Source organism: Bos indicus x Bos taurus, chromosome 5, assembly GCF_003369695.1.
Source record: "Bos indicus x Bos taurus breed Angus x Brahman F1 hybrid chromosome 5, Bos_hybrid_MaternalHap_v2.0, whole genome shotgun sequence".
Taxonomy (NCBI): Eukaryota; Metazoa; Chordata; class Mammalia; order Artiodactyla; family Bovidae; genus Bos; species Bos indicus x Bos taurus.
Genome location: NC_040080.1, coordinates 112661164 through 112678149, shown reverse-complemented (window position 1 = coordinate 112678149; position 16986 = coordinate 112661164). Strand labels below are relative to the sequence as shown.

The 16986-nt window shown below is 37.9% G+C and overlaps 1 protein-coding gene across 4 annotated transcripts in view; it reads left to right on the top strand.

Annotated features, from left to right (window-relative positions):
* Window positions 1–16986, top strand: part of NAV3 (neuron navigator 3) — a 382845-nt gene that overhangs the window by 224775 nt on the left and 141084 nt on the right. For all 4 annotated transcript variants that reach the window (XM_027543298.1, XM_027543301.1, XM_027543299.1 and 1 more), the window contains exon 12: window positions 2320–2439. In XM_027543298.1, coding sequence (XP_027399099.1) covers window positions 2320–2439 — 120 coding nt within the window. The remainder of the gene's footprint in view (window positions 1–2319; window positions 2440–16986) is intronic.

The window sequence follows — 16986 nt, the reverse complement described above, 5'->3', positions numbered from 1 at the left end:
CCCTCCTCCCTCCTCCCTCCCCATACCATCCCTCTGGGTCGTCCCAGTGCACCAGCCCCAAGCATCCAGTATCGTGCATCAAACCTGGACTGACGACTCGTTCCATATATGATATTATACGTATTTCAATGCCATTCTCCCAAATCTTCCCACCCTCTCCCTCTCCCACAGAGTCCAAAAGACTGTTCTATACATCAGTGTCTCTTTTGCTGTCTCGTATACAGGGTTATTGTTATCATCTTTCTAAATTCCATATATATGCGTTAGTATACTGTATTGATGTTTTTCTTTCTGGCTTACTTCACTCTGTATAATAGGCTCCAGTTTCATCCATCTCATTAGAACTGATTCAAATGTATTCTTTTTAATGGCTGAGTTTCTTCCTCCTGAAGTTAAATTTAGGATCAACAATGTTGATCTTTTTTTAATAAGTATCTCAGTTATCCTTAGAGAAAATTTATACCATTCTCAAACATTTAAGACAATTTCAAAAAGAGAGTGAATGAGAAAGCTATTTATCTCTAAACACTTTTACTTTATCAGGAATTCCATATATTTCACCTTAAAAAAAAACAATTAAAAATAGAATTGGTTGAGAATGATGTGGAAGTAAGAATAAACAATAAAACATTGACAGCCCAATATGGCAACTGAAAAATTAAAAAGTGCAAAGGACAAATGTCCTTTACTCTTTGTCTCATTTAGTATCATTGTTATAATATAGGAAATTAATGCTCATAATCATGAATTAGTTGTCAAAATAAGTTGTCATGTCTAAAACATTCCCTGTTTAAAACAATATGTCAGTTTTCAGCACATTTTGGAACCAAAATAATCTTTTTCATTGTTTTAATTTTGATGGGATTAAATTATTTGGTTATCAAGAAAATTAACCATGTAGAGTACCTTACAAGGATAATACACTATGACTTATTGTTTGTGTATAAAATTTATATATTTCCTTTTTAACATGTTGGAGAGACTTTGTGAATAACAAGTTGCTATTATAGGATTCTCATTTTAAGAGTTTTATGTATTTTTCCTTCAATTATATAAAATCTATCTTCAGTAAATTTTATTCTTCCCATTTTCATAGGCAGAAATTGAGATATAATTTAAGAAATTTCTTTATGATCTTTCAACTAAAATGGACAGAATTTATTAATCATGTGAGCGATTAGCAAATTTCATAATCCTAGTTTTAACTATTTGAGCAATATTTAATATGATCATGATTAATTTTTTGTTCTAAATAGTGGAATCAACTCAAATTTGTTTAAGCAAATTGAGGACCTGATTATAAGGAAGCAAGGGTACCTCTTAGAACCCAAGAGGTTGTGGAGCTGAAACCAAGTGACCAAATGTGCTTTTGTGCACCTGGGTCATTCTTCCCACTTTGCTGATCAGTTTTCTCTGTGCCTCTTTGCATTTAGTGAAGAGAAATATCCACAGGTCCTGGGTTTTCATTATCATAAACTTTTCACATAGAAAGACTGATGAGCTGTCTTAGTCCCAGTTTTCAAGAAAGAAACATCTGATTAGCCCCACATGGGGTAGGAGATTAACACCCGTTCTAACCCCAATTGCCAAGGAAGCAATGTGACTATGACAAGTCTACCAGCCCTGTTGATGGCAGTGGTCCTGTGATGGCAAAGAAGTAGTTCTTATAGACAGGAAGCGGCAGTGTGGTCCTTCGGTTCAGACAGCTGTGCATGGTGGTTAAGATGATGGTTTCTGAAGCTGACTTTCCAGATTTATTCTCAACACTCCTGTGACTTGGTTGAGTGACTTGGTGTAAATCCTTAGACATGTTGTGCTTATTTTCTTTATCATTGACATGGGGATAATAATGTTATTGCAAGTAAACCATTTAGAACAGTTTCTGGTGACATCTTAAATGTTTAATACATCTTAGTTATTTTATAATAGTGGTCAATTGTGGTATACATTTTATTTATCAAATAAATTAATCAAATTTTAAAATGACTCCTGGGACCTTCAGTTCTTCCAAAATGGTATTTATAAGATGAAATGATCTTGGTTTTATTTTGTTAAGTCTGTTCAAAATATTGATAACAAGGAGAGAAAGAAGGAAAGTTTTATAATAGGCTAGTTGCTTGTTGCAATAAGGAAGATTAATTTCTTAATAAACTTCAAGAGATTTTCTAATACTTCCTGGTGAGTAGGATATTTATATAGAAAAACTATAATAGAGCATATTTCATAATTACAATATTGAAATTTGTGAACAATATTAAGTTAAATTATACGGATGCAGTCATTCAATTCTCTGTTGATTAATTAGGCTCTTACTTTCAGCTACATGACAGATGGAGGGCTCAACCTGTACACGAGGAGTCTGCACAGAGCCCCAGACACAACAGCGTCCAGGGACGTCATTCAGAGAGGGCTTCACGACGTGGCCGTGGATGCAGACAGGTAATGCCATCAGCGTGCTCAATGGTGAGGAGTGCATGAAGCAGTTTCACAAGTGAGATCCTAGGAATTTACAGTGTAAACCAAATAAGTTTTTATCCTGCTATAATCATTATTTTTGAACATTTTGAAAACTAAGGTGCTTTTGCTTATAAGAATTTTCATTCTATATACTAAAAGGAATTGTGTTGCTGATGAGAATATTTAATAAATTTTAGGTTACATGGTGGAAAATTTTAATATCTACAAAAGCAAAATTATAAATGTAGACTTTTGCTCCTTCCCTGAAAAGAACCCTGGATGGTAAATTCCTTTCAATTCAGATACTCTCAGTTCTACCTGGGGGCTAATGATGTAAAGATTAAAACATAATTCTAATTATGTTGTAAGATGAGCTTGATGCTTTTCTTAAGGGGTTTCTTCAAAGCATACAACTAAACTTTGCTTTAGGCTAACCTCTTTCATATCTCAAATTGCTTAAAGGCTGGTGTGTTTTCATATACTAGTTATTATTTTGATGGGAATTGTTTTGCCAATATTATAAGAATCACTGCTCTTTAAAAATACTGTCTTTCTGAAATGTTGTTGTAAGACATACTCTGACCTGATTTCACCCCCTCTTCACTCAGAATGTTTGATTTCTTAAGAAAGGAGAGATTGCCTATTTCTAGAACTACTGTAGGCACCCCACTCCAGTACTCTTGCCTGGAAAATCCCATGGATGGAGGAGCCTGGTAGGCTGCAGTCCATGGGGTCGCTAGGAGTCGGACACGACTGAGCGACTTCACTTTCACTTTTCACTTTCATGCATTGGAGAAGGAAATGGCAACCCACTCCAGCATTTTTGCCTGGAGAATCCCAGGGACGGCGGAGCCTGGTGGGCTGCCGTCTATGGGGTCACACAAAGTCGGACACGACTGAAGTGACTTAGCAGCAGCAGCAGCAGAACTACTGTATATCGATCCCTGGAGTAGTTCTTTAATTCGCTATTTATGAAGGAGACAAAATGTTAAGACCTAATGCGTCCACATTCTGAAATAAGAACTGTGTATAACTCGTGTATTTTAATACAGCCAACTCCTAAGGCTAGACAGTGCATCCTGATCATAGTCTTCAGTTCCTGCTCACTGAGATGCTGCTGATGCTTTAACTCTTGTTGGCCTAGACCATCCTGTGTGAGTGCTAGTCTCCCAGGCTGTATACAAGGTGTCTGTGTGAAGCATGTGCTTACAACAGGCTTATAAAACATTTTATTCACTCTGACCCCCACCTGAACTATTCTTCAACTGTTTTCCCTCATCAACTCTAACTTCAAACACAATGGTCCTCTTTCTGCTTCCAAACTGATGCTTCCTCTGGCTAGAATGCCCTTTTCAGTTTAAATGTTACCTTCTTAACAAAGTGTTTTTAGAGTAGCTAAGGTACATTTCATTTCCAGTCACTTTCTTTCCCATTATCTTAAATTATTTTCTTTAGTGTACACATCAATCCTAATTATTTGTTTACACATTTATTTTGTATCTCCCTTACAACAGTGTAAGCACGGGAGTGCAAAACATTTTTGTCGCATTTTTGATATGTTGAGCTTTTAATAAACGCTTTTGGAGTGAACGAAGAAAGGAATGAATACAGCAATACATTCATATAGGCTAGCGATAGGGTCCAGTTAGTTGAAGAAACCAATAAGGCTGGGGAAAGAGACAAGATACTGCAAGGATATTATGTAAGAATGGGAATATACTGTAAGGATATTATATCAGAGCGGGAATGAGTTATGTTGGGAAATAGAAAGTAGTGATTAGAGGGAAAGAAATCCAAAGGGCCACATTTTGAAACTAGTGACCTACATATTGTTAGCTGACAGTGGAAAGCATTAAAGGAAGGGAAAAAATTCTGTTGGTCTTTGGGAATGAGATTTATGATAGCAGAACCTAGGAATTATTACAAAGGCAAAGTATTTTGGAGACAAATGAGATAACCAGCTCTCTTTGCTCCCTTAAGCCTTCAGATTGGGGCCTGGCTGACAAAACTCAGACCAACAGAAAGATGCAGGGCTCCATCTAATAAATTAGAACCAGCAAAAGTCATTATTCTTGAAGTGTGGTACCTGGATCTGCAGCATCAGCATGACTTAGGAACTTTTTAGAAATGCAGATTATCAGCTCCATTGGAGACTTGCTGACTTGGGGTCCAGCAATCAAAGCTTTAATCAGGTGATTCGGATATACACTAAAACTAGTGAACCACTATCTTAAAATTAACCAGTAGAGGCGAGGCCTATGAAAACTAAACACTGAACATAAACATGTAAAAATAAAACAATGACATTTGGAAATATTTACTTTATTAACTGCGCTTTGTCAAGTGGAAGAGACTATTAAAATAACACTGGCATGAATCGTTATTGTATTTTTGACACAAATCTATTGTTGTTGTTGTTCAGTCACTAAGTTGTGTTCAACTCTTTGTGACCCCATGAACTGCAGCACACCAGGCTTTCCTGTCCTTCCCCATCTCCTGGAGCTTGCCCAAACTCAAGTTCATTGAGTTAGTAATGCCATCCAGCCATCTGATCCTCTGTCATCCCCTTCTCCTCTTGCCCTCAATCTTTCCCAGTGTCAGAGTCTTTTCCAGTGAGTCGGCTCTTTGCATCAGGTGGCCAAAGTATTGGAGCTTCAGCTTCAGCATCAGTCCTTCCAATGAATATTCAGGGTTGATTTCCTTTAGAATTGACTGGTTTGATCTCCTTGCTGTTCAAGGGGCTCACAAGAGTCTTTCCAACACCACTGTCCAAAAATATTGATTCTTTAGTGCTTAGTCTTTATGGTCCAACTCTCACATCTGAACATGACTATTGGAAAAACCATAGCTTTAACTATATGGACCTTTGTTGGCAAAGTGATGTCTCTGATTTTTAATATGCAGTCTAGGTTTGTCATGGAGAAGGAAATGGCAATCCACTCCAGGACTATTGCCTGGAAAATCCCATGGACAGAGGAGCCTGGTAGGCTACAGCCCATGGGATCGCAAAGAGTCGGACATGACTGAGCGACTTCACTTTACTTAGGTTTGTCATAACTTTTCTTTCAAGGTTTTCCTGAGGTTTTCAAGGGAGGAACAATGAAATGGTTTGCCAGTCCCTTCTCCAAAGGACCACATGGTGTCAGGCCCTGACTAGCAGGGACTGCAGCCACTCAGCATAGCTGGATTCTATGCCCAGTGCCCTGGTTGTCCCACTGATGGTCTTGGTGAACGTGTAAACTATCGCTGGCCATCGGGTGTCAGTCAGTGTGTGATCATGAGTAGAGGCAAAGGCCTTGCTAGAGTGGCTGGGAAGGAGGTCCGGAGAAGGCTGGAGTAAATGTTCTTCCAAGGAGCCAGCATATTTTAATTTCGTGGCTGCAGTCATCATTTTTTAAATTAGATAATGATGTGTTGTATCTGTCTCTGTTGGATTCAGATCTTGAAAATTATGTAAAAGTTTTTTGAAAGAATTATATAATATGAGGAATGCAAAAGAACTTTTCCCACTTTTATATATTAAACAGCAATATGGTTATAGTGAGAATCCTACTATAGGAATTTCTCTGCTATTGTAGATAAATCTCAAGCTCTTTTAAAGCATATATTCAGAAAGTGATTCAAGAGGCATATCGTTTTAAAGTGCATCATCTTACATATTAAAGTTGTGAAAGTCCTTGTGTTAACTTCTATTGTTTCATAAAATTTTCTTAATTCCGATATCTATTCCAAATAGGAGAGACAAGAATGACTAAAGGTACTGAGGAGTCTTTCAGTTTGAAATAAAACCTGCTTAACTTTATTTAATTCATTGCTCCTTAAATTTTTCTCATCACTGATTCCCCCACCTTTTTCTCTATAATAATTTGCTCATATAATATTTTAAGAAATGCTCATTTAGACTAATCCCTCATTTAGGGGATATGATAGTGCAAGGAGTTGAATCTTTTAACTCCTTGACTTGTAGCTTCCCAGGTACCTTTGTCAAGCTTTTTTTTTTTTTTTTCCTGGATTTTTTAAGTTTAATTTTTATTTTTTATTGAAGTTTTAAAAACAATATTATGACATAATTTGTGATAAGTTCATTTTAGTAAATTGGTAAATGTTAGGACTTGCAATAACTCACTGATAAGAAAGTTTAAAAGCAAAAAAAAAAATCAACAATGTTTTATTACTTTTTCATGTCTTCTGGAAGGTGTATCAGTGAAAAATGCACTTGTATAATGACAGAGTACCCAGCTGCTAGTATGGCGGTGGATTTGAATTGTTTGTGTTGCTGTAGTGATGGTTACAGGCTCCCCTTTGATCAACTTCTGAAGAAAATGTGATGAACAATAGAGAACAGCTGAATTCCTCTTCTCAGCAGATTAAAATGGCCCCAAAAAGAGGAGGGCTTCCGACAGCCACCTGTATTGTGTTTTAAGTATTTTGTTTCTCAAAGATTGCAGTTATATCTGTCCAATACCAGCCCCATTTCCTCAGTAACCTAAGAGAATATTATAGAATGGGACAAATCCTTGTAGACATGCTGGAGGCTCTCTGAGGGCTTCAAAAAATAAATTCATAACAGAATGTGCAGACTATCCGTTTGGCTCTGGTTATAATTAGGTCAGTCCTAATTCACATACACTTTAATGGTTTCATTGAGCTTTTAAACGTTAATTTTGGGGAGAGGGTGGGAGATGATTATTTTTTCAACTTACTAATTCCTATTACTGCCCTCACTGGCTTCTGTACTATCACTAATAATATTTGGTTAATAAATATATAATTTTTCCTAAGGGCCTAACATCATAATAGCACCTTGGGTAAAAGTAAAATAAAATAATAAATGTGAAAGACCCTGAGTTTATAGGTCAGAAAGAACAATGTGAACAAAAAATAAAATGATAGGAAAATTGACCAAGTGATAATAGATATGTATATAAAGTGCCTTAGAAGCACCAAAGGAAAATAATTATTTAAACTTGGGAGTATAAGAAAACACTTCCAAAAGCAATATGATTTAAATGGGGCCATAAATAAAACACTGGACATGAACTTGGGCAAACTCCAGGAGATGGTGAGGGACAGGGAGGCCTGGAGTGCTACAGTCCATGGGCTGCAAAGAGTCAGACATGACTTGGTGACTGAACAACAACAATTACCAGCTGAGCCACAAGGGAAGCCCAGCCTGGGAGTAATCAAAGGGAATAAGGGAATGAGAGTGTAGAGGCATGGTAGAGTTTGGTTTAAGGAGTTAAAGAAATCCAGAAGCCGACAGGAGCTAAAGAAGTAAAAACAGATTTCATTAGGAACTATTGCAGTAAGGGAAAGAAGACCTCCATACAGAACTGGGCTCAGTTCAGAAAACAAAAAGAATAAATGGGGTCATAGACAACAGGCAGAATGAGGAGGGTTAGGGAAGAAAGCCTATTGAAAGGAGATAGAGGGTAGGGGGATTGTTGTTAAATCCATTCAGTGAGATGCTTGCTAATGTCTAGGCCATGCCATTTAGGTACTGAGGGTGGAGGATGGACAAGTTGACCAGATATTGAACATGATTATCTGTCAAGGATGGAGGATTCTTTCTACATGGAGAACCTAGCAAGATTTGTAACAAAACTGGACTATGCAGCCCAGCAAGGGGCCAAGGTCAGGGATGAGTTAAGAAGCGACCTCAGAGGACCTTCAATAAAGTTTTGTCAAGGAGAGAGTATTTGTCCGAGCCATTAGTAATGCGATTTTGCTAGTGTCTTGGGGATGTGGGCAAAAGTGGACAGGAGACAATGGATCCAGATGGCTGTTCTGGAGTATTTGGATCTCTCAGTGATAAGAAGCTATTTTACCTGTTTTACTTAGTTTTTTTAAAGCAAGAACACATGTTATAATCATTATCTTTTAAAAAGAACATTTGCACAGCAAATATTCAAGAGGGTGATTCAAACATAGGAAGACTGCTTAGGACATAACTGTAAAAGTCCAGGTGAGGGAAGATGAGCACTAACTGAAGAGCAGAAATGGGGCATCATTTGGAGAGAAACTTGGATTTAGCCTGTATATAGTGCTCTGCTCAGACTGCCCTAACCAAGTATCACAGACTGGGTGGCTTAGGCAATAGATGGCTGTGTTCCCACAGTTCCAGAAGCTAAAGTCCTGATTACAGGCTCAGAAAATTCATTCTCTTGGGAGGGCGTTTTTCTGGCTCTCACACAGGCGCCTTCTCACCATGTCCTCACGCGGCCTTTGCTCTGTGCTCTCTTGCAGTGAGAGAGACCTTTAGTGCCTGTTCGTCTTCTGATAGGGACCCCAGTTGAACTGGAATACTCACCCTCCCTTATGACCTTATTTAACCTTAATTATCTCCATAAAGGTGCAATCCCCACCTCAGACACACTGGAGAATGAGGACTCCACCATGCTAACCTGGTGTGGAAGGTGATGACATGGACACAATACAGTCCCTAAAACCGTGTAACTCCCAGGTTCAGACATTCTATAGGTGCTTGAGTAAAACAGTGAGTATATGTATTACGCACATCATAAGCCCAAATCCTACAGGGATGAGGAGCATCACATGAAAAGAGTGAAGCAGAAGAGACATGGTAACGTGACAAGTCCAAGTAGGCATCTGTCCTCAGCTCTTGCAGCGTGCTGCCTGTGGAAATGCACAGCTGTGGGAAGGAGGGCTGAGAATCACCAAGCCATTTGATTCATTATTTCATTTTTAGTTTATATTATAGTTGGTTTTTAATGTGTTAGTTTTAGGTACAAAACTACGTGATTCAGTTATACATATATTACATTTATCTAGTCTTTTTCAGATTCTTTTCTCATATTGGTTATTACAGCATGCTGAAGAGAGTTCTCTGTGCTGTACAGTACTTCCTGTTGCTTATCTATTTAATATATAGCGGTGCATATATGTTAATCTGAAACTCCTAATTTACCCCTCCCAACATTTCCTTTTTTTGAAAACCATGAAGAAAAATCAAGTGTCTGGACTTTTTTGAGAACTCTCCCAATTTTTAAGTATTGGTAACTATCTTAGCAGATCTGTGAGGCCAACAGATAATTAAAGATACACATACTTTTTCAATGTCACATAATCTTGGAAATCACATAGGAGTTCATAAAAAGCAGGAGACCATGAATATTCTCCTATATGGTCTTGTAAACTTCCTAGGGCCATTTAAGTTTCCTGAAGATATGCACTAGTGGTGATACCTGTGAGGCAGAATGAGAATGCTGCCAATCATGAGAACTCTGCCCAGCAGGTACAAAGAATTGTGGCAAAACCATCTGAGTTCATTTTTAAGTTTTTTATGTAAGATAGTACCAAAACAAAAAAAAGTCTGTATCCCAGTCATAGCGTCACTTAGGTGAGACTGTGAGGCCTGTTATGGAAGTAACTGTAATTAATTTTGTTTAAAACACTCTGCAGATCAACATTGTTCAAGCTAAGAGTACATCTGGATCTGTGATGTAGAATGAAAAAACAAGCCTTGAGAATGTACCCTTCATACTTAAAAAAGAGAATAAAGGAAGAGTAGCAATTGAAGAGACAGAGAAATCAACTCTAACACAAAGCAGAGGACACACTGAGTTAGCTGGTATTCTTGCAACAGAGAGAAGGGGAATAGACACCAATGTCAAATTCCATGGAGATTCGAAGTTAGGGCAAGAAGGTTTGTGAAAAAAATTAAATATAATGTGAAGTTTAACATTTGAGAGCTAAAGTTCTAGATATTACACAAGGCACAAGTCATCACCTAAGTTACTAAAGTAGAATGATCACAGAAGTCAGAATTCAGTTATGTAGATGATTTATTCAGGTGCCTATTAACTCATGATGATGATAGAATGAGTCTCAAAAGAGAGGAAGACAAAGCTCTAGGTACCACTCTTTACTGAATATGAACAAAATCCCTTAAATTTCAATAACATACATACCTTTTTCTAGCTCTTTTCTGGATTATCTTACATTTCATCTAAGTTCAGTTCAGTTGTATCCAGCTGTTTGCGACCCCATGGACTGCAGCATGCCAGGCTTCCCTGTCCATCACCAACTCCCGGAGCTTGCTCAGACTCATGTACATAGAGTCGGTGATGCCATCTAACCATCTCATCCTCTGTCATCCCCTTCTCCTCCTGCCCTCAGTCTTTCCCAGCATCAGGGTCTTTTTCCAAGGAGTCGGCTCTTTGCATCAGGTGGGCAAAGTATTGGAGCTTCAGCTTCAGCATCAGTCCTTCCAATGAATATTCAGAACCCCGTGAACAGTAGGAGAAGACATTTCATCTAAACTATACTCTTAAAAGCAGGGCTTCCGTGGTGACTCATATGGTAAAGAGTCTGCCCGCAGTGTGAGAGACCTGGGTTCAGTCTCTGGGTTGGGAATGTCCCCTGGAGAAGGAAATGACAACCCACTCCAGTATTCTTGCCTGGAGAATCCCATGGATGGAGGAGCCTGGCGGGCTACAGACCACAGGGTTGCAAACAGTCGGAAACGACTAACACACTATATTCTTAAAAGCAGTGATTGTTTATTTCAATTATAAGCTAAACAATTTATTCATCTTTTTCCTTATTTTTGCCTGTTAAATCATGACTTTTTATAAAAAATATAAAAGCATCATCTATAATAGAAATTATTATTTTTGTATTGTATTAAAGGAGAGCCTGATTTCATTTGTGATACTATAATTCAGAAACTAAAATCACAACTGATGGACAAATTTACAAAATGCATTAAGGACTATCATGATATTACATGCCTATCAGATTGTCAGTCATTCTAACTTATTGTATTGAGGGAAGTCTAGTGCCGAATACTGAGTCCCCTACTAGAAGGAGAAATCTGTTTTTCCACCCTCTTAGGTTTAGCGGTTGGCGGCCTGCAGATTGTACCGACTGAAAAGCAGGAGCCTCATTCCTACCCACATACGTATGCAGAAGACCACAGAGAGATGTGACTCAGGGAGATGATTGGAACTGAGACCTCTGCATAGGGAAGTAGGGATTGGAAATGGGACCTCTGCATAGGGAAGTGGGGACTAGGAAAAAGGATACCTATGGGAAAACAAACGAGTTTTAGGAACAGTCAGTGGGACTGTAGAAGAGGAGATGGGAGATGTGATAGTTGTGTGACATAGTCTATTTAGGCATTCTCTTATTTAGCACCATCTGTCTCTGGTGATAGGAGTCAGTCCTGACTGATTGTGAAGCTCCCTGGGATGAGATTGATGACAGTCTCTCTTTCTTTTGGGGAGACTCTTTTAGGCAGATTAAGGGACTTCAAAAGAAAGAAAAAGCTCTTCACAGTGGTATATTTTGGATGCCTTCATAGTTTTCATCAATGTGTAGAAAACTGCACTGCCTTTGCAAAGGACTCATGGAAGAGTCTTATAAAATCAGAAGGGGCTGTCATTTCTAAGGGGCAGAGGCCTTTGGTATTTTTATGGCTTCTGCAAACAAGATTCACAAAAGCAACAGAGATTTCTCCTAAGCCGCCAAGCAAATGTCTCTAGAGTCTGGACTCATGATGCTTGTCACTAATTTATGTACATTTCAACAGTTCCTTCTATTCTCTGTTGATTCATTCCCACATAATCACAGATTTGGTATATTCCCATATCTTAAGTATTTCCTTCATTAACTTACTGGTTTTCCACAGTAATTAAAAACAAATACAAAAAAGATTAATAGGCTGTGATGAAATAGATAAAAGTAAATGTAATTATTTCATTTATAATTGAATGGCCTGTCATTTTCCCTCCTTTCTTTAAGTAGGGAGAGACCAATGCAAAACACTGGAGAAGTAGAAAAATTTTTATTTGCCTCCTCAACTTTCCTTTGGTACCTTGCTCATCTATGCAGGCTTACAAACTGCTGCTAACTTCTCTTCTGTGTCCTGATTCTCAGCATTACCTGACCTCATTGTGAATAATCTTATAAACTTTAAAGACTTTTAAGTAATATCCCTCATAGAATTAATTCACACTGTATACATGTATTGAGAACCTGCTCTCTGTCAAACTCTGTACTCAATCCTGGGGGACCCTGTACTCAAAGGTCTTACACTAGAAGAGCTTTTTGGCTGGCTTAATCAAGCCTTAAAAGCCACTGAGATTCAAAGGATACTTGGACAGCATGACTAGCCCAAGTTGTTTTGATTGACATACCTTTTAATATATTTTAAAACAGATACCGTGTGGCTGTAAATGTCACCACCCTTTTTAAGACTGCCCCTGATATTAAACTTGGCCATGGCTCACCTTTGTCATATTAGAATTAATCTCCCAATAGAGGATATGGTCCCCAATACTCTTACTTCTGCAGTAGTTTTAACTTATCTCCTGCAGAAACAATTTACTAATAAATATTTTGAAGATGGTGATGATGATGTTCAAGACAAAGAGGGGACATGCTTTATTATAGTAAAATAGCCATATTATATATTATCTGTCTATATTGAGGATCTAGTATTATAGCCCACATACCATATTATTTAAGTACATTATTATATTTTATCTTTATAGCACCCCTATGAAGTGGAATTTTTATACTGTCATTATTATAAGTGAGGCAGACAGTCCTTTGATCAAGTCACATGCTTATAGACACTTTGTTAATGAATGGTTGTTGTTACTCAGTCTCTCAGTTGTGTCACAACTCCTTGCAATCCCATGGACTGTGGCACACTAGGCTTCCATGTCCTTCACCATCTCCTGGAGCTTGCTCAAACTCAAATCCATTGAGTCAGTGATGCCATCCAACCATCTTGTCCTCTGTCGTCCCCTTCTCCTCATGCCTTCAATCTTTCCCAGCATCAGATCTTTTCTAATGAATCAGCTCTTCACATCAGGTGGCCAAAGCATTGGAGCTTCAGCTTCAGCATCAGTCCTTCCAATGAATATGCAGAGTTGGTTTCCCTTAGGATTGACTGGTTTGATCTTGCTATCAAGGGACTCTCAAGAGTCTTCTCCAACACCACAGTTCAAAAGCATCAGTTCTTTGGCGCTCAGCCTTCTTTATGGTCCAATTCTCATATCTGTACATGACTACTGGAAAAATCATCTTGGAGAACGGAAAGGCTACCCACTCAAGTATTTTGGCACGGAGAATTCCGTGGGGTTGCAAAGAGTCAGACACGATTATCACTTCACTTCACTGGAAAAACCATAGTTTTGACCATACAGATCTTTATGGGTGAGGTAATGCCTCTGCTTTTTAATATGCTGTCTAGGTTTGTCATAGCTTTTCTTCCAAGGAGCAAGTGTCTTTTAATGGCTGCAGTCACCATCTGCAGTGATTTTGGAGCCCCAAAAATAAAGTCTATCACTATCTCCATTGTTTCCCCATCTATTTGCCATGAAATGATGGGACTGTATGCCATGATCTTTGTTTTATAAAGTTGAGTTTTAAGCCGGCTTTTTCATTCTTCTCTTTCACCTTCATCAAGAGGCTCTTTAGTTCCTCTTAGTTTTTTTGCCATAAGGGTGGTGTCATCTGCGTATCTGAGGTTATTGATATTTGTCCTGGCAATCTTGATTCCGTTTTGTGCTTTGCATTTCTCATGATGCACTCTACATATAAGTTGAATATGCATATAAGTTAAATAATCAGGGTGACTATATACAGCCTTCATGTACTTCTTTCCCAATTTGGAACCAGTCCTTGTTCCATGTCCTGCTCTAACTATTGCTTCTTAGCCTGCATACAGATTTCTCAGGATGCAGGAAAAGTGGTCTAGTATTTCTATTTCTTGAAAAATTTTCCACAGTTTGTTGTGATCCACACAGTCAAAGGCTATAGCATAGTCAATGAAGCAGAAGTAGATGTTTTTCTAGAATTCTTTTGCTTTCTGTATGATCTAATGGATGCTGGAAATTTGATCTCCAGTTCCTCTGGCTTTTCTAAATCCAGCTTGAAAATCTAAAAGTTCTCAGTTCATATACTGTTGAAGCCTGGCTTGGAGAATTTTGGGCATTACTTTGCTAGCATGTGAAATGAGTGCAATTGTATGATGTTTGAACATTCTTTGGTATTGCCCTTCTTTTGGGATTAGAATGAAAACTGACCTTTTCCAATCCTATGGCCACTACTGAGTTTTCCAAATTTGCTGGCTTATTGAGTGCAGCACTTTCACAGCATCATCTTTTAGGATTAGTTCTTCTGTGTATTCCTGCCACCTCTTTTTAATCTCTTCTGCTTCTGTTAGGTCCATACCGTTTCTGTCCTTTATTGAGCCCATCTTTGCGTGAAACGCTCCCTTGGTGTCTCTAGTTCTCTTGGAGATCGCTATTTTCCTATCCTGTTGTCTCCTCTACTCGCTTGCATTTTTCACTGTGGAAGGCTTTCTTATCTCTCCTTGCTGTTCTTTGGAACTTTGCATTCAGATGGGTGTATCTTTCATTTTTTCCTTTGCCTTTCGCTTCTCTTCTAATAAATGATAGTGGCTGGATTTGAATCCAGTTCCTGTACTCTTACAGTTATTCATAAATTAATAATTTAGATAAGGTTTTTATCATGACTGGATAACATTATCTGATTTTTAAAATTATTTAGCCATCCTTTTTGGTCTAGACATACTGTGAAATACGAATAGATCTTTGTTTTCAACTTTATAAGTGATGGTATGTTCCTTCAGTACATGTAATCATTTTCTATTTCTACTGAAGATTGCCAATAAATGTAAAAACACAACTGACGGTGGAGAAGGAAATGGCACCCCACCCCAGTACTTCTGCCTGGAAAGTTCCATGGATGGAAGAGCCTGGTAGGCTACAGTCCATGGGATCGCAAAGAGTCAGACACGGCTGAGCTATTTCACTTTTTTTCTTTCTATAGTTCCTTTTGGAGAAGGAAATGGCAACCCACTCCAGTGTTCTTGCCTGGAGAATCCCATGGACAGAGGGGCCTGGTGGGCTACAGTCTATGGGGTTGCAGAGTCGGACACAACTAAACAACTAACACACACACACACACACACCTGACAGAACAATATTTCCACATGCATTAGAGCTTCTAGAAGGCTGATAGTTTGTTAATATTGGTAACAATTCAGCAGTGTCTTGCTTCTTTTTATACGTCAGTCTATCATAATCTTGAAATCTAATGTCTGTTGAAATATCTGTTTCTAACAGGCTCATGAGGTACTAGAAATGGAAGGAAAGAAATACGATTCATCTTATATATAGGAAAAAAAAACTAAAAGAGTACTTAAATAAGGGGAAAAACAATGTGGGCCTTTTATATGATTTTTTTCCAATAAAACAGGAGAGTTATCACTGAATTTAATTGTTTAATTTAAGAGTTGCATCTATACATGAAACAGTTATTTTTATTTCCCCTTCAAGGGCTGTGGATGAATTCTTTTTTTATATAGGCTAACTAATAGGGTGAGACATTCAACTTGGGATCATTAAACTGAGGGTTCCCAGCTGGCAGCTGATACTATAAATTCTGTATCCTCTTTCCAGTTGCACTGAGTGAGTGGTGTGGACAGATTTATTAGTGTCCTATGTGCTCTGTCTATATTCCTTTTCTTTACTTGATTTAATTTGTCTTTGAAATGGTTAAAGTTATTCACAGTGAGCTGGGATTTTTTTAAGCATCAAGAGAGCTTCCATATGTTTTTTTTAGATAAGTTGCAAATGAAAGTGCTTTCATTACAAATGAGTGCTTATTTTCTGAATTAAATAGTTATTTTGTTATTGTAAAGCTTTCCTGTGATTATTGAGGGAAGTTTACAGAATAAATAAAAGTATAAAAAAGATTCTAAAAATAATTCATAATCCTCCAACCCCCAAAACAACCAAGAATACTGCTTTGATACATTTCCTCTTAGACTTGCTAATCACTCTGCTTATACAGTTTGTGCTGTTGCATCCATATGATAGATGATACTTGCTTTACCCACTTATATAAGGAACCTACCCAATAGCATTAAATATTTTTTAAACTATGCCTTTTAATGTTTGCATGCTCCTCTATCACATGGGATAAACCTTATCCAAGGAGTTTGTGAAAGTAATTCTTACTTATACATATACACATGCTGGAATCAGCTGTTCCATGTCTTTGCTTAGACCTGGAATTCCAAACTCAACCCTTATACCTCCTTCATAATTCTTGCTTGTTCTCTGAGACTCACTTCAGGTGTTATTTATTCTGTGAACTTTCCTTAAAACCTTAATAGGCTCAGTGTTTCTCCTCGGTGTACTGGGTGTACTTCAATCTTACAATTCACCACATTATTTTGAATGCTCTTTTTATGTGTCTGTCTCCCCCAGAAGCCCATGCTGTATCTTAGGACAGGGGCTGTGCCCTATTCGTTCCCTTATTCTGAGTTTCAAATGCAGTTATTGTCTATGTATATCTATTTTTCTGAAATCCCATTTCATCTTGTATATCCTTATATTATATAATACTCTCCACATGGTATCAAAAATATTTTTCCATGTCTTATCTGACTTTATATTCTCAGTATCTAGCACAGAGCCTGATACACTGTTAGTACTCAATTAGTGTTTTCTTAAATGAATGAAT